General features: G+C 50.9%; 1 protein-coding gene across 4 annotated transcripts in view; it reads right to left on the reverse strand.

The window, feature by feature from the left end:
* Pax6 (paired box 6) overlaps positions 1–8,569 on the reverse strand; it is a 16,745-nt gene extending 8,176 nt beyond the window's left edge. Inside the window, exons 1-6 of one of the 4 annotated variants that reach the window (XM_029555222.1) lie at positions 8,491–8,569; positions 8,073–8,134; positions 4,542–4,672; positions 3,767–3,808; positions 3,658–3,672; positions 2,575–2,740 (exon numbers count right to left, since the gene is read on the reverse strand). In XM_029555222.1, coding sequence (XP_029411082.1) covers positions 2,575–2,740; positions 3,658–3,672; positions 3,767–3,808; positions 4,542–4,672; positions 8,073–8,082 — 364 coding nt within the window. In that variant the 5' untranslated portion in view covers positions 8,083–8,134; positions 8,491–8,569. Of the gene's footprint in view, positions 1–2,574; positions 2,741–3,456; positions 3,673–3,766; positions 3,809–4,541; positions 4,673–8,072; positions 8,135–8,490 lie in introns of all 4 variants that reach the window. The other 3 variants (XM_029555215.1, XM_029555224.1, XM_029555218.1) reach the window with 3 other exon arrangements.
* Between the last annotated feature and the right edge of the window lie 9,696 nt (positions 8,570–18,265).

Below are 18,265 nucleotides of genomic sequence, written 5' to 3' on the forward strand. Positions count from 1 at the left end.
TGTTCTCCCGCCCCCGAGACAATTGGACTGGGGGGATGGTGTTTGTTTTGTGGAGAAGGGGAAGGGGGGGGGGGGGGGGGGACAGAAAAGAAAGAAGGAAAAAAAGACGCTGGGAATAAAATCATTCCTTAGTTTCTTAGTGTCTTAATCAGTGAGGCGGAAAACAAGCAAGAAAAGATAGCATCCCGGTTGCCGCACCTTTTCAGCTCCGGAGCGCGGATCAAAACATTGTAGCATCTGTTGAAAGAGAGACTGACTAAATCCTATAGAGGTCTTGGGTATTATGGGGGTTGGGGTGAGGGGAGGAGATAGGAAAAAAGTGTCTTCGAGATCCCTAAAACCACCAAATCGTTGGCGAATTGGAGCTGGATAGAGTTGTCTGATTATTGTCCTCCCACATCCGCACGATTGTATTCACCGCCGCGTGGCCTAGATCAGATGGAAACCATATTTGTCTCCCTCTGAGACCTAACCTTGCCTTATGCTTTTAGAGTAATGGACTCTTTAAAACCCAAGATCAGCTTCCAGGGCCAGGAAAGGGAGTCAGGGAGGGAGGGGGACCCTCTTCGCACCGCAAGGCCGGAGGAATGACCCGGAACTCTAGCCCACAGCCAGAGCCCGAGTCCCCTGCCTGGAATCCTGCTAGGCTGGGTTCGCGCCACGAGTCCCCGCCACGCAGGAGGTGCTCTTGCTACGGAGGGGAGGTGTGGACCTGCAGAAGTGTGTGATCCGGAGCCCCTGAACTAGCGCCACCTCACGCCCCAGTGGTCACCACCAGGCCTTTGCGGTTTGTCCACAGCTTTCAGTCCAGTAGACCACTGGAAAGAAAATTTGCCCTAATCGGGCGGCGCCACCTCTGGTGGAAGCTGCTACCCTGGACTTCAGCCTAGGCACCAGTCAGCAGCCCTTTCTGTCCATTCGCTGTGCCCCAAACAAAAGTGAGCCCTAGCGCCTAGGAGGCCCAGGGGTGGAGGCTTCTGGGCTCTGCCCTCCAGAACCTGAGCTTCTGGGCTCCTCGCCCACAACCAAGAGGTCGCGGACTAAGTGGACAGGGAAGGGGGTCAACAGGAGCTCACATTGCTGGGGCAGAGGCGTGGACAGTCACCGGTGTGAAGTCCAGCATCACTTGGGTGTGTCCTGTGGGCGTTCACATGAGAATCCTACAGTATCAAAGGTCAGTCGGTGCGCACTTGTCTACACAGATCCCTGGATGATCTTATTAGAGGCGGGAGAGGCCCGGGCCTGTGAGCACGCTCAGCTCCAGCTCCGGAAGCTGCAGGTTCGAGGCCATGCGGGCGGGGTCACCCAGGGGGTCGGGGACTGCGCGTCAGGAGGCCAGCACTGGGCAAGCAACCGCTCTGGGAACCGAGAATGAGCGCTGTTCTCCCTATCTTCCCAGTGTCCGTCCTATATTGTTTTCTGCTCTTAAAACTGACATGTCTAATTGGCAATTGGTGCCGAATCGTGTCCAGAGGTCTCTTGTGGAACATTTCTACAGCTGTCTCCTTCAACTAGACGCTTATTCATGTCGCCTTAATGAGAAACAAAACGTTCTCTAATGAGCAATTACAGAGCGACAGGATTGTTCCCATAACAAATTCTTGCGAGTGACAGAAGCATCCTTTGTACTAGATATTTCGCATACTGTTACTGATTTTCCCTTCTCTAACCCGCCTCTGTGGAGGCGCCCAGCACTCGGAGCCAATCTGAGAGCTCTCTGATGAGCAGGCAATCCCATCATAGTCCCTGAGCCACCCCCGGCCTGAGCCCCCAGGCTCTGTCGTGCTCCGGGAGTGAGACTGCACGTCCCATTATCCTGCATATTATCTCCTTGTCACGAGGACAACAAATACCGATTAATCTTAGGAGTAAACTGTTTCCTATTCTTGACCAAGTTACCTTGGTAGGAGGGGGAAGGGAAAGCCTACAGATCCCCACCCTCTCCTCTTCCTTGATCCCTTTCCCAGATCCTGGGATTGTTCTGTTACAATCTCTCTTCAGCTCTCAGAGCCACTCCCTGTACTCAGAGCATACTACTCAGTTTCTTCATCCCACTTCATCCAAACAGTTGCCACCCACAGAGAATGAGAAGGGGACTGTGGAGGTGAGGGTGTTGACTTTGTTAAACTTGGGGGAGGGGACCACCACTTCCAATGCCCATCTTCAAATTGGTGGTCCTTGTAGGGTAGGGGGCTCACTCTCTCATGCCACCTTACTTATAGTTACATGATTTGTCAATTACTGCAAAAGCAAATGATACAAGTATGTTTACCTTGCAGTTTGTCAGTGTGTTACTTGTCACAAATATACTGCAAGTGGGCTCTCCCTGCATTTTAATGTCAAATTTCAATAGGGCACCACAAGGTTGGCTCTTACACAGGCACACACACCTAGACACTTCATACTGCTCTTGTAATGTATAGTCCTGAGCCAACAAGGTGGTTCCACAGACTCCAATTCCAAAGTAGGAACTGATGTGCCCAAACCTTCCAGTGCAGTGCTCTCTTACATCCCCCAGGCACTGGAAGCCCAGAGGAGGAAAAGATTATGGGAGGTTAGCTGCTTGAGTTTTACCTTGAGTAGGTTGCCCTGGTACTGAAGTCCCCGGATACCAGCCAGGGCGGGTGCCCCAGCTTCCGGTCTGTCCATTCAACATCCTTAGTTTATCATACATGCCGTCTGCGCCCATCTGTTGCTTTTCGCTAGCCAGGTTGCGAAGAACTCTGTTTATTGATGACACCTGCAAATCAAACCAAAATCAAACCAAATGGTAGTGTCTCCAAAAGACATAATCACCCTGTCTTAAATCCCCATCTCATCTCTCCCAAGCTTTAAAGGATGGTCTGTGACACACAAAAAAGCTCCCAGCTACCCTGGGATAGGTAGTGAATTTTCAGTTATATTGCAGAAAGAATTGGCAGCTATCGTTCTGCTCATGAAAATGAGCTGGGTAAGGAATCAAAAAGTTGGGGGCTGAGGAAGATACCTTTTCTAGGCATCTCTGATGACATAACTCAAAGGGTTGATTTGCTTTGTTAAAATATTCCCTGATAAAAGATTTAGACTTAGAGATTTTATTTTAGAGCAGAAATGGGTGTATAATGCCTGAAAAAAGGTTCGGACAGGTATTTCTGGAGGAAGTTAGAATCTGGTTTTCATTTTCGTTTCTCTTCTTAATTTAAGTGCCTTTTCCCAGTGCCTTTGAACCCAGGTTTGCAATATGCAAATGAAGTGAACAACTCCCCACACTTGACTCTCATTTCCAGATGGCCAAAAAGTCAAGGCACGCCTCTCAATACCCCCAGGTACAGAGGAGACTTGTGCAAATCACAGAAGAGACAGTGACATTGAGACACTGGGAGGGAAAAGAGTGGGAGGGAATAAAGAAAGGTGGTAAAGATTCGGAGAGAGCAGGGAGCTTAGGGCAGGGAGGGCAAATGTTCTCAGTGAACTTACACTTGGTATGTTATCGTTGGTACAGACCCCCTCGGACAATAATCTGTCTCGAATTTCCCAAGCAAAGATGGACGGGCACTCCCGCTTATACTGGGCTATTTTGCTTACAACTTCTGGAGTCGCTACTCTCGGTTTACTACCACCGATTGCCCTGGGTCTGATGGAGCCAGTCTCGTAATACCTGCCCAGAATTTTACTCACACATCCGTTGGACACCTGCATTGGGGAAGTGGACAGAAAACCACATTATTAATAATTTCAAGACAAAAATAAAATTGTTTAAGTATGCATTAAACAATGACAAGCTTACGTTTTGATTGTCCAGCACTTGGACTTTTGCATCTGCATGGGTCTATAACACAAAAATATACCTTCAATGGTATGAGAACTTACTGTAGAGAGCTTTTTTCTTAAAATTACATTTGTAGCCCTAAAACTACAAATATGATACTTTCAAACACTGAATTATCTTTTAAAAGAGTTTTAAAAGTTTAAATTGTTTTCCTAAACACTGGGTGAAGATGCATCAAAACGAAGTCAGATTAAATTTCTTGTGTGCTGACCTCGATTAAAGTGGTGTTATGCTTTAGAGAACAAAGGGGAAAATAAATTGAATTTTTACTTCCTTTTCCTTAAAAATATGCCCGATTGATCAAATGTAAGTTAGAGAGGTAAATAGCATTTGCCTTGTAAAATCCATAACCATGGAGAATGCAAACAAATCTCCCAAAATCTGAGATTATAATGGGATGGGGAGAGAGGAATGAAAATTGTCCTGGTTTATAATTCAGCTCATTACAGTTCATAAACTGTTACCATATTGAATGTCTTTACCAAATGAAAAGATATATTTTTTAGTTCACACACATTTTTTTTTTTCTAAAGCAGATGAATTATCTTAGGTAACTGACTGAGGTTGAAAGGGGACATGGTGCGAGGAGAGGGGAAAGCCAGAAGTAGGGAGGTAAGTGGGAATAGGGTGGGGGGTCCATAATTAGCAGAGTTTATAGTAAGAAATGAGGAGAGGGCACTGAGAGTGGAGGGCTGATGGGGGGCGGTGAGTGGGACAGTAAAGGGAGGATCACCTGCAGAATTCGGGAAATGTCGCACGGCCGGGCCCCGCTGTGAGCTAGCTCTACGATCTTCTGCCTGGTGGAGTCCGGCAGTGGCCGCCCGTTGACGAAGACACCACCAAGCTGATTCACTCCGCTGTGACCTGAGAAAAGGAGGGAGAGAGAAGCAAAAGGAAGAGGAGAGGAGGAGAAAGGGGGAGGGGGAGAGAAAGAGAGAGAGAGAGAGAGAGAGAGAGAGAGAGAGCGCAATGCAACCTCAGCTCCCTGCCAACCTGTGCCAACCTCAGCGATCAGGTCCTGATTTAGAATAACACCCCAAATACAGACTGATCCTGACCACCGAACTATTGAAACACCAGAGTCAGACCCAGGACAAGAAACAAGAACATAGACACCCAGTACAGCCACCACCAGAGCAGTGCCCCAGCCCATTGCCCCCTTCATAAGCACCCAGCCCTCCTCAGAACCCACAAGGCACAAAGGACCGGTTCTAAAAATCTCCTCCCTAAATATCACATTTAAGTGTCACCACAAATCAGGGAGTCCACAGAGCCAACACCGAAGTCTCTACAGTGTTGGAACAGCACAACAAATCCCAAATCCTACACAGCTTGGCTGAATGTAGAAGTCAAGAAACCTTTGTATTATCATCTAACTCTGGTGAAGGCAGACTGGACACAACACTGGGTTTGTTTTGCTTAGGATATCTATATATCTATATATGGAGAGATATAGATATATAGTAGATATTTGTGTATGTGTACACAGACAGAAGACAACCAGAAAGACAAATTTGTAGCTAGTGAACCCCAATCAGCATCTCCCGGGCCAGCATAAGGGTTGAAATCCCCTCCGTACAGTGGTCTGCCTTCCCGAGCAGTGCACAGAGCTTGGAGTCTTCCTACCCTCCACCACTGGCTTCACTTCTGTTACTGAACTCCGCCCTTCCCTCAGTCAAGGACACAAATATTAACACAATCCCCAAAACAGAAAACACTACAACACAGTGTCTCCAATCCCCGTCTTTTATCTCGTATCTCATAACCTCAGCCCATTGTCTGGTCAAAAACTAGGGCGAGGGAAGGGGCACCTTCCTGTGTCCCTCTTCTTGGAAACCACAGGCACCCAAATAAAGCCAGTCCGAATTTCCACTTCCTCAAACATTTCCAACCTGCAGCCCCGACTCTAGACAGCAGCCCTCCCAGGAGAAGATGTGGCTCCCAGCTCCGCTTTCCTCTCCTCTCTCCTCTTCTCTCCTTGGAGCCTTCTGATAAATTGACTCCAGGAGCCTGAGCTTCTTAGCAATAAATAAGCTCCAAATATAGACGAGGGGGGAAAATATGAGGAGCCTCTCTGACATTTGTCTTTAAAATAAAACTAGCTGCACGTCAAGTTTGAGCTTAATTTCTGGAAATAGGCGGAAGTCGCTCTGGATCATGCATGGAAGGCTAATTGAAAAGATCAGTCGGGGCGCTTGTGGCAGCCTTGTCACTTTGTGACAGTGCTCTGCTCCTGGAAATTGCATCGTCACGACAAACGGGACCGTGATAAAACGACCCTTTCCGTCCCTATTTGTAGATCACTCAGACGAGATTGAACTGCACTCTTTCCAGGGGAGCCGCGTTTTCTGGGTAGCCCAAAGCCTGGTGCTGGGGGCGGGGGGCGGGTAATAGCTCACCAAAAGGGGGGGCGGGGCCTCAACTCGATGTGAAGTGACAGGCGTTTAGGGATGTGGGCTCCGGCCGGCCCGGACCAGTGCAAGCCGAGACATTGCACTTTGCAAGGGGGACACCGCCTCTCCTACAGGCCTGCCCAGCGCTTCCGGTTTCTCCTAATTTTCCCTTATCGCCTACCTTGGCTTCCTAAATCTCAATCTACCTTGCAGGCCATGGAATCCCACCTCGAGGCAAAAGGAACCTTTCCAGAGAAACCAAGGGAGACTTTCCATACTTAGTGCATAGTCAGGGCGATGCCCAATCTACAGATACCAAAGTGTGTGAGGCCTCCTCATGCTAGACCTTCTCCTCCTCCTCCAAAGAAAAAGTAACGTGTTGGGCACCTCCGAAGCTGCACCCGGCATGTGCTGGCCCAAGAAACACGAGGGCCATGGGGCCTCTGCCAGCATCGAAATGGCAGCGAGGAGCGCTCAGCTCTAAGTTCGCCTTTAGAGGTTAAGCCTCAATCATTGTGTCCCTTCCCTAGGGACTGCTAGCGCTCTCGCCCAGTGGCGATGATTATGCGCCTAGAATTCGACCGCAAATCATCTAATAGGAAAACATATGGTGTCAATTTGGATGCTCTGCGCCTCGCGCACACCCGGGAACCAGCGGTACAAAGCCCTGCAGGCCCGCCCGCGACCCGTGCCCCTCAGGGCCCGCCAGCCATGACGCTGCGTCAAACGGGGCTGAGCGCCATGGCCCACCTGAAAACCTAAGGTTGGGGAGATCTGCTGCTCCAAGGTATTCGCTTCGCCAATGAGGGTACCTCTGTCGCTAAGCCCTTTGATCTGACAGGTTCTGCACAAATACATTTACAAAGCTCCCACCTTTGCTTCCTTTCCTGAGCTTGGAGCCCACCAACCCTGGGTCATCAACCGGCAGCCCACAAAGGCGAGGAGACCTAAGCCTTTCCCAAACCCAGAGTATAGTTGTATCCTTGAGCCTGTGCAGACTCCAACCCGCAACTCCGCCTTATTTCAACGGGCCTCCAGGATAAAAGGCCTGAGTTTTTAGGCTTAACTCTGCCACATAGCAGCACCCACTGGGTGAGCAGGAAAGCTGGAGCCCAAAGGGCCTGGCCAAGGGCAAGAAGAGAGGCACGAAAGCCAGGTATTCAAAAGCACCGGGCGTCTGGGACAATCAGGACCCTCGCAGTTGCCAGTGCAGGACTTTTCCGATTCCTGGCCCGCGCAGCCTCCGCGCTCGGTCCAGACCCAGGAAACCTTGTTCTCTACACCACGCCTTACGGTTTACTACCGCACCACCATACAGGCCTTGGGTGCTTCACTCCCCTTCCCTTCTAAGCACATAGCTGGGGCGGGGAAGAGAGGAGCGGTCCTGAAATTGAGGAGAGGAGGAACTCCCCCGCCCCCCCCCCCCCGCCAACTCCGGCTCTGTGGAGACCTTGCGTCTTGGCCAAGCCCAAAGGGGCCTCCACGCTGAACCAGAAGAAGCCTTCGCCCCGCCCTGCTTAGCCCAGCCCCTCTCTCTGGGGTCAGAGCCCGGGCAGGGGCGGGGAGGGGTATGAGTTACAGGATTTGGGGGTGGGGGGGATGGGGTTTCTCCACCACTGCTTCAAAAACTCGGGCTAACAGTTTTGAAGGGCCCCAGCCTCTGCCCTTCTGGAACACGGTAGATCGACTGCCTCCCTGCCTGCCCTCCCTCCCAGGCTAGGGACACTCACGCGAAGCGGCCCTTGCAGGTCACCAAGCCTCCCTCCCGCCGGATGGCCTGGGCATGGCGGTCCCAAATCTCTGTATGCTCCCCTGAGCCTCGGGTCCGCACACCTTCAGCCCAAGTCCCTGGAAAGACCTGAGACACTTACTGTTCTGCATGCTGGCGCTGGCTGGGGGGCCTCCAGATCCCACGGGGCTCGAATTTGGGACTCTGTTAGCAAGAAAATAAGAGTTAATCCGGGATTCTGCACAGGTGGATCTGTACTCCTTCTGAGGAAGACCTGGTGCCCAGACTGGAGAACCCTCCTTTTCTTAGAAATTGAGGGACTCAAGCACTTGGGGCGGTCTGAGGGTCATCTAGGCCCTGACCTCCAGTGCATGTAAAATCTACCTTTTGGGCTTCAAATAAAATCATCCAGCATTCACAATCAGTTTCCCCAAATCCCTTAGTAGTTAGCCATTTTATCAGAATAGATGACCTGATTTTGATTTTTTTTTTCCATCTGAACTACAGTTTGTTTAAACTCTTTCAAGTTTTGAAGCCGGAAACAGCATTGCAGAACTTGCCTGAAATCTGAGATATCTGTCCACTCTTATAATAAAAGATCTCACACATCTGCGCACCCCTAGTTAAAGTCTTCACCCTACAACAAAACAGAAGGAGAAAAAGGTATGTCAAACTGGCCCCAATGTATAGGTAGGTGGATTTTCTGAGGCCCACTCTCAACACAAAGCAGATCTAGGGATCAGCCCTTCTGCCTTAGAAATGTAAAGTCACAGCATTATACCCCACATTTCCAGTGGCCTCTCCCACAGAGACAGCCTCTGGAAAATGTTGCTGGCTAGGCTTAGGAAAGACTGAGACTCCCAAGAGTAGGGGAGGTCTCACTTTGGAAAACTATCAAGTGCCAGGAAAAGGGGAAGGCTTAAATCAAAGAAAGACCGGGAGAGAGAGAAGCGGAACCAGGGCTAGGAAGGAAAGGGAACTAATACCTGAAGTTTGGAGGTGAAGAGAAGTCTAAGAACCTTGTGGTACCTGAAGGCACAGATTCCTGCAGTCAGAGCCTCAGGTCAAACTCTCTCTCCCTCTGTCCATAAGGAATTTCACCACCTTAGCTGTTGCAAGACCTCCAGAACTAAACTTCTGGTTATTTTTTTTAACCTTCACTGCCCCCTCCCAAAGCTTTCCAGTCAGAACCCCCTCTCCATCGGTCTCTCAGCCCTTTGGGGACTTTGCAAATGGTGAGCCCAACTTTTTACCTTAAACCTCATTTATTGTGATTAACTTCTCTTTTGGTGTTTAGATCTTCCTCCCTTTTACTGTACTGTGACACACGCTGTCTACCTCGCCTCACTGCTTTAAAAAGTACAAACAGGAGGGGGTGAGCACAGTCGACAAAGCCTACAGACTGCAAACAATGGCTTCTATTCTCCGGCTCTCCCCAAACCCAAAGAGCAAACCCGAGTCTCCTTAACCAGCTAACACCACTTCCAACCAAAGGAACCGACAACTCCCCAAATGACAAAGGGGACAGAGGGACTCTCCTCACTTCTTAAGTCCTGACCCTATGCAGTTCCCCAGAAAGCTTGCCTTCCACCACCCCTCCCAATCATCCCTTAAAAAGAAGGTTCTTGAACGAAGACGTAAAATAGAAAAGTAATTTCTTGTTATAAATATCTGGAGGTAATTGTGTTACTGGTGTGAGTTGTTAGAGGGCTGTAAAAAGATACAAGGGCACTGTGGGGAGCTCAATTGGGAAGAGAGAGTTACAATAAAGAGTGCATTCAAGAGGTTTGCCCAGAAAAAAAAAAAAAAGGTAAAATAATGAAATAGTCACAGCATCATTTCTGTTCTATTTTTAAAAATTAGTCCTTTTCCCATTTTTGTCTGTGATGGTAATTAATTTTGCTCCCCTCCAAAGAATTCCAAGAAGCACATTTTTTCTCTCTAAGACCCTTTATGATCTATTTTTTGACTAACCGAGAGGCAGCTTAAATCCATAAAAACAAGTCTAGGATGAGGACTTTTTCTTAGCATCTGATTATGGCTGGACAAATACTGGCCACAGCAGAAGGCAAACTAGATAGCCCTGGTGTGGTCTGCCCTCTAATGCCTAGTTCCTGTCTCTTAGCCCCTAAATCTAAGATCATGCCTTAAACAGGCAAAACCCCTAACCTGACCAAAATGTGCATCCTACCTTTATGTAGGACTACAGCTGCAGAAGGTAGCAGGTGGATAGAGAGGAGCAAAATTCTACACAGAGTAGTACAACTTTCTGAATTCCTTTCTGTAACCCATATTGTACACAAACTCACGTCTCCAGCCTGGCTGGTACCTCCATGATGCCATTTTAGAAAATTGTTTAGTTGATCCCTGAAAGACCTAGCTGATTGCTTTTCTAAGCAACTGGGAAGGTGATAGCATTTCAAGTTCCGGTTTTGCTCCATTCCCACCCTCCTCTGCTCGGAGAACGTATCTAATTACCTAAGTAATCTTTAACACTTATTGCAAAAACACCCTGGGAAGCAAGATACCGGGATGCAGTATGTTCTCAGAGGAGCCAGACCCCAAGGCTGCAGTCCAAGCTCCCAGTCCAGCCTGAGGCTTTGTAAGGGGTTGATGGGGGCATAGACCTGCATCCAGAATGAAGGAGCCTCCAGAAATCCCAAAGGCCACCAGATCTTGGTCCACAAGTCCACTGAACTACTACCCTCCTCCCTCCCTGACCCCCAACACCAGCCTGAGCTTTCACATGCTGCTGCTGTTTTATTATTTAAATTTCAAAATCCTTCCCCAAACTCCTTAGCTGGAGTGAAAGGGCAAACTCACTTTCACCCCTCTGGGTCCCCCTCCTAGAGTACTTACTTAGCAATTAGGATGACAAAGTTTTACTCTCTAGGGCCAAATGATAACTAATCGAATTGCTTTCAAACATATGCAAAGGTCACCAGCTACAGAAAAAAAATTACATCAGTGGTAACTATTATTTCTCCTTGGTAAGCTTGCTAGGCTTTCAAGCATTTCAGCTTTTCATTTCATTTTCTACTCCTACCTTCTCCATAAACCTTTCCAAGTTCCAGTTAAACATCTAAAATGGCTTAGAAAGCTTGGAAGGGGAGAGAGAGAGAGAGAGAGAGAGAGAGAGAGAGAGAGAGATTCACTTTGTTTTTAAACTTTCCAGAAAGCATCATTAATGAAAGGCCAGATTTTTTAGCACTCCAAAAAGAAAGCATTTCCACTTGAAATTCAACTCCATTTCCCCCAATTACACTTGCTAAAATTCAAGGCTATTATGGCGCAGGGAGACTGAGAAAATCTGCACAGGGAAAGAGGCAACAACTTTCTGAACTTTGAAAAGCCACTTTTCCTCCTGGGGTCTTAGAAACCAAAAGCTCTCAAATTACTCAGACTAATTAGCTAGGAGAGGACGTGATCGGATGAGGGGGACAGCCAATACTTTCGTACAGATTTTCTTTAGGCCACACAAAGAAAAAAAAAGAATCTGGGGATTCTAAGTGGGGGAGGGAAACAAACCACCTCTCCAGCTCGGAACTTGTTGAAACGGCAACAGCGGGGACAGCTTGGACAGAGGAAACTAAGGGAAAATACCCACCCGGAGCCTGGGGGCCAGAGGGCAGGGAACACCCCAGCTTTTTCAGGGAGGTGGATAGGATTGTGCGAAACCAGGAAAGCAGAGAGTTTGCGGGTCGAGCTCTGCGCTCAAGTTAAGCGAGAACCCTGGAGCTTGGTGGAAGGAAGCTGGCAGCCTCGGCATCTCCTCGGAGCTCCCTTGGAGCGCGCGTCCCACCGCCTCGGCCTAGTGGCTTCCTTCCCTGCTGGCGCTCGCTCCCGGTTTCTCACAGGCTCCAGAGTGCGGCTGCCGCTCCGAACGAGTACGCTGGGGCTAGGGGCCAGTGTGATGCCCCCCCGCCCCCCCGGGCGCTGGAGTGCCCTAGGCAGTTCTGCACCGAGCCCACCGCTGCACAAAGCGGGAAGGCGGGCTGGCAGGCGGCGGCGCGGCGAACCCGCTCCCAGGGCGCTCCCTTGCCTGCGCCCGCTCTCTGCCCGCTGACTCGGCCAGGGCTGGACAAAAGCATCGGCGGTGGCTGCTGTCTGCGGCCTTGGGCACCGCAGAGTCTCTTCATCCTCACCAGCTGACCCGGAGCGTTTGGAGACGCTGGGGCGGAGAGCTGCGGCTTGCAGCGGCGCCTGGAGCCTCGCTTCTTCCTAATAGCTCCAGCCGCACTTGCGCTGGTGCTGAGCTGGCCGCCCTCCCTGAGCCCGGTGCAGCTGCGATTCGCTGGCCGTCGCCCTCCGACGCGGGCTTTCGCTGGAAGTAGAAAGTTTGGGCTCCTGCGTGGAAACTTCTCTGGCCCAACTCTCCCGGAGTAGCAGTGGGGGAGGGGACCGGCGAGTGGGGCGTAAGGAAGAGGTGAGATAGAGCGAGACCTGCCTGATTTTGCAATAGAAAGAAAGCGAGAAGAAGCGGACTCACCTTTAAGAGGCATCTTCTTTCGTTGTCAAAGCTCCTGTCAAGAGTTTTGTTTGGTTGGGCTTTTTTTCTTCCTTCTTTCTTTTTTCTTTCCTCCTTCCTTTCTTCCTTTCTTTTTCTTTTTTTCTTTTTTTTGGTGTTTTGTTTGTTTGTTTTGTTTTGTTTTTTCCTCCCTGTTGTTGCTTAAAGACCACAACGGTTTGAAATGACGGTATTTTAAGGGAGTTGCTCGTGAGAGTTTTCTCCACGGACGCTGCTGGGTTGGTATGTGAGAGCAATTCTCAGATCCCTGGGAAGAAGACAGAGATTGACAATAAAATGGGCTGTCAGAGGTTGGAGAGTGAGAGATAAAGAGTGTGGGTGAGGGAAGTGGCTGCAGCCAGCACACCTATGCTGATTGGTGATGGCTCAAGTGTGTTAATGTGTGTGTGCCGGCGCCCGGCCTCGCCTCCACCGCTCCTCACTGGCCCATTAGCGAAGCCTGACCTCTGTCATCATCCTCCAGCAAAACACTTCCTCCTGCGCCTGAACCAGAGCGGGAAATGAGGCCGAGCCACGGTTCGCTTTTCAAACCCACTAATCACTCCGCAACATGCAAATGCACCGCTCGCTCCCACACAAAATATTGCTTTATGCAAAGCAGCGCCGGGGCCTCGCGCCAGCCGATTGGATGCTCCCTCTCCCTGCCTGGTGCAATTGGTCCGTTTGTTTGAATATGAATACACTTGTTTTCGGCTCTGCCGGTGGGTCCTGGCTTCTCTCTCCAGCTCCCGGCCCCCGGCTCCCAGGCTCTGGCGCTCACCCACATCTCCCGCTCCACGCGCTCCGAGAGCCAGCGGAGCCGCGGCGGACTTGATCAGTCCATTGGAGGCCTCTGGGCTGGGAGTCACGCTGCCCCGGTAACCCCAAGCTGGTCCAGGAGCTCCTAGCGGGTGGAGGTAGCAAGTTTCTGAGATGTCCTCTCCTGCCAGTGTGCAGTGGCTTCCCGCTCCGACCCGTAGACCCTAACCTCCCGCCCCTAGAGCATCTTGGCCTTGGCCTTGGGACGCACAGCACAGCGACGGCCGCACCCTAGCCCACCTGGCCTCCGGGAACTAGAGAAAAGGGGCGGGAGTGTCCCTGGGTCCCCGCAGCACCGTGCCAGAGATGGTGGCGCGGTGAAACCGAGGCCGGAAGAAGGCCTCCTGGCGGAGAACTCGGCGCAGCCCTCGGTCTCCCCAGCCTCCCCAGCCCAGGCCTCCCAGGCCTGCTAGTTTCCCCACACCACTCCCTCGCCCCTGGGCTTTTCTTCTCCTTTCTGCTTTCGGAAGCCACCGTGCGCAGCGGAGCAGAGGCGCAGCCCCTGCTTGGAGAGGCCCAAGTAAACACGCCACTTACTTTGTGTACAGAGGATTCTTGTGAAAAGCCCTGAAGAGTCCTCACCAAACACTCTCCAACTTCTCCCACGTGCCATTTGTTGACTAAGTGCGACTGCTTTTCCAAGGCGCCTGAGAGGAGGGGAAGTGAAGGGAAGATGAGAGGGGAGGGGAGGTAGTGGAAACCTGGGGCGGGGGAGGGGGCGATCAATGCTGGGAGAGATTCTGCCGTGTGTGTGTGTGTGTGTGTGTGTGTGTGTGTGTGTGTGTGTGTGTGGTTTACTGGTGTTGGGGGGGTGTGGGAGAGCGGGGGGGGGGGGGGGGGCGATGACTACTGGGGGAGAGACTGCCGCGTGTGTGTGTGTGTGTGTGTGTGTGTGTGTGTGTGTGTCCGCCGGCTTTCTTGGTGTGTCAGCGTGTGTCGGTGTGTGTCGCCGGTTATCTGTGTGTGGTGCCTATGTCTCCCCGCCAAGACTCCCTTCTCTTGGGTCAGCTCAGTCCACCGAGGCAGCTCCCCTTCAACTGTTGCCAGAAAACTGGGGAGCAAAGTAAGTAAGTGGCTTTTCTCTTCTGACCACACACCAGAAGTCCATTTGTTGAATGCCGGACATTAGGATACACCTCAGTACACTCCAAAGGCGTCCCTTGGAGCCCGCAGTTTAGGTGACGCGGGAGCCAGCGGCTGCCTAGTTCTGCTCTGTCCAGAGCCTGAGGGCATTGGAGCCCAGAAGAAGAAGGCCTCGGAGGCGAAACACATCCAGGAGCCAGAAAAGCAGGGTGAGGTTGGAAAAGTTGAGGCAAGGAGGCTGACCGCAAGCCAAGCCAGAGCACTTGACTTCTTGACTCAGGGAAAGTACTGGAAGTCAGGGCTTAGTATCCGGCACATCCTGAACTGATTGCTGGCGGGCTGCGCTGCGGAATCGCCTCGGGAGCTGGAACCAGGAGGACGCTGCAGGCTGCCTCTGAGTCTGGCGTGGGCCTCCTACGACAGTTCCTGCCGGGGACTCAACAATGCAGTCACCAAGGAACCTTAGCAGAGTTCCCGGGGCAGAAGAGGCCTCCCTTTACCCCTGCCAGAGGTGGGTTCGCATAACCCCCTCATCTCCCAGGCTTGAAGAAGCTGACAGGCTCTTCCCCTTCCCCTCCACCGAGGGCACTAGGTCAGAGCCAAGGAGGCAACCCCTGCCGGAGGCGAAAGAGGTGGCGCGGCTGGGATCCGCGGCCTCTGATCTGAGATTTCGTACGACCGCGACTTTCAGAGGATCCCTGGAACAAGGGCCCAGACCGGAGAAGTCTGCATTCTCTTTTTCTCCCTTTTTACTTCTCAAGCGAGCATTAAAGAAGTAGGAGTAAGAAGGAGAAAAATTGTCCAGTGACTGTCCGAACTGGAGGCGAATATCATTTTTACAGCCTTTCAATTAGCAGTCCAGTGGATTAGCACCTTCTTAAGCTTCGCCTAAGAAAGAAGCAGCTATAATCTTGTTGCTATTTCCCCCCAGGGCACTGGCTCTTTCAAACAGCTTCTTCTCCCACCCCAACCCCCACCTCACCTCAGAGAAAAGTTTTAACAAAAAAATCAGAAGAGGGTAGGAGCAGGGAAGTGAATGCCGTTGACGTCATTGGGTGGGGATGGGGGCTCGGAGTAGGACTCTTGGAAACTGCACAAACAAGAAACAAAAAGGACTTGGCTGCCTCTAGTGTGTCAATATTTGGGGAGGGGGAGCTCAGGGAGAGGCAGAGTTTCCAAAGTTGGAGAGACTTCTCTCTGGGTAGATCTCCAGGAGGCCTGGGAAGCTGTTCTGTCCTGCCGGGATCCTCGCTGATTCTGACAAGTACCTGTAGTGGGTGTGACGTGACCTGGGGAGAAGGAGGCTGGGACCAAGGTCCAGGGCACCTCACAAAATCGAGACAACTCTCAGGTCGCCATTTTAATTGAGGTTTCCAACCCTTCGGAGGCCCACTTGCTAGTCCACCCAGGCAGGATTGATACAGTCGGGAAGTTGCACTTTAGGTTTCTTTTTCTACCTTTCCCTACCACTCTCTGCCTCCTTTTCCCCTTTCTGCCTCCTGGCGCGGCGGAGATTTATCTTTTTTTTTTTTTTTTTTTTTTTTTTTTTGGACAGTAGCCCCAGCTAGCCTGGAACTGAAAATGTGGACCAGGCTGGCCCCAATCTCACAGATATCCATATCCACCTGCCTCTAATTCCCAAGTATTGAGATTAAAGGTGTGCACCACCAGACCCAGCAAAATTTTCCTTTAAAATTTTATTTATTTATTTTTACTTTATGTATATGAGTGTTTTGTCTGCATGTATATAAGTGCACTACATGCATGCAGTGGAGGCCAGAAGAAAACATCAGATTCCCTGTGAGAGTGTCCCCGCAGGGGCCTTGCTGTCTTTCCACCCGGTAACCAAAAGCTGTTGGTACCGAACGAGTCGCGCTGGGACATCGCGGTTCGCCGGTTCGCCACCTGGTGCTCAGAACCTCTAGCCAGCTTTGAGGAGTTAGTGTGAGGCTCTCTCGGCATCTCACTCCCGCCAGTCCCTGGCATTTGCCTGGTGCCCACTCCATCAAGTCTCTGTCCCGAGAGCGGCCCCTGGCGAGGCAAAGAAGTGCCCAACTCATAGAAAACTATCTCGGCTCCCAGTTTCCGCACCATGGATGTCCCACTCAGTGTTGCAAAACCTACAAACTCTCTAATTGCCCGTGCCAAGCAGAGGTGCGGTGGTGCTGGCAAGGGTGATGGGTGAAGATGCATTTGTTTGGAAGAAAGTCTTAACAAACACCTGCAGTGGCTTTGCAGAGCCCCCAAACATGTCTCTCTGCAGGCCCTGAAAGGGGGGTGGTTCGTGGATTGTGGGAATGGCAAACAGGTTAAAGGGTGGCAAAAGCCGAGGCTTTCCACTCGAGCCACAGAGTTCTGGGTACTTCAGGGCTGGAGGCCTTTTTCTCTCTGCTCACTCCAGCAACCTGCAGGTTCATCCACCAGCTTAGACCAGCCCATCACAGCACCCAGACCAAGTGCCTGGCCCATACTGCCTCCAAGCTGTGGCCCCCCTTGGCTGGAGAAGACTATGGTGCCTCTCCTTTCCTCACCTCCTGCCAAATGGTCAATGTATCTGGGGCCTCTCTGGGTTCCCTTTCTATTCATTCAGGACAGTATCTCTCCTCCCTCATTTTCCTCCCTCCCAGAAAAAAAAAAAAATGCTTGTTCAGATAGGTGTCCCAGCAAAAAGACTCCTTGCCCAGGGTTAACTTTCAAGACTGCCTTCTGCACTTTATATGTGATTGTCTTAAATAGCAGCCAGGTTTAAAGCTCCTGATGCCTAAAACATTGAAACGTGCCATGCTCTGGGATTCTTACAGACTGGGTTCCTAGGAAAATACACTCTCCATTCCTTTATCCTGGGATATTCCCTCGTGTCCTCTTTCTCCCTAATCTTTGTGCTAACAGGCAAGAGTTCAGCTTCAAATAAAAAAAGTAGCGAAGCCCACTCCAGCCCCTTCTTCCTAAAGAGCATCTCCCTAAACAGCTGCCAGTTCTAAAGGCCGGGGACTGAGTCCTGCAATTTGTCCTGTCCCAGAGCTGGAAATACAGCAGGCTGGAACTGGGGACTTTGAGACCAGGGAGAAGGAGGGAGCAAATGTCAGGCCTGGCTCACTCTAACAGCCAGGGAACCAGGGCTAAGAGCATCCTGACGGGCTTTTAAAATGACATTGATTGGGGCAAGCTGTTCCCAACCTCAGTAAGAGTTAATCTGCCCGTTAATCAAGGCACTAAGGGGCTCAATGTGAGTTTTATTAGCGACTGGAGAACACAGGCAGCAGCCAGGGATCAAAAGCTGGGATCCCAGATATTGTCAGTGCATGCAAGCTTTTTTTTTTTTTTTTTTTAAAAATGTATTTTCAATTAGAGAACAATTCAGCCCTTTTCATCGTTTCCTAACCCAGTCTCACAGATGGTGACTTAAAAACCTTACTAACAGGGGAAAAAAATCTCTGGAGGGTGGGTAGCCAGGGACAGGGGGGTAGGGGAGGAACGGTTGGTCACTCCAACGAGAGATCCGAGATCCACCAGGAAAGAGTACCAGAGCCTGGGGCCCTGAACGGGAGATTCTTCCCCCGCAAAAGGAAAAGAATTAAAAGTAGAGCAACAAAGAACAGAACCAGTACTGGCACTCATCCCTCCAGGTCGGCCCCCTTTCCAGGCACAAGTGGGGTCTGGCCCTCCGGCAATGGCCGATGGACTGGAAAGTTCGCGTGGAGAGAGGGAACTCCCCTTCTGGTCGGAGGGGGAGCTCCGCTCTCTTTGGTTTTCTCTTCAAATTCTAAAATAAATAAACTCCCGGGCGTTGGGAAAATTTGAACAGCAATTCCTCCGGTAATTCAAATGATGTGATAAGATGAGAGAGAGAGAGAGAGAGAGAGAGAGAGAGAGAGAGAGAGAGAGAGAGAGAGAAGAAAGAAGAAAGGGAGGGAAGGGGGGGGGGA

The sequence above is a fragment of the Nannospalax galili genome, unplaced genomic scaffold (genome assembly GCF_000622305.1).
Source record: "Nannospalax galili isolate Female #2095 unplaced genomic scaffold, S.galili_v1.0 scaffold11, whole genome shotgun sequence".
Taxonomy (NCBI): Eukaryota; Metazoa; Chordata; class Mammalia; order Rodentia; family Spalacidae; genus Nannospalax; species Nannospalax galili.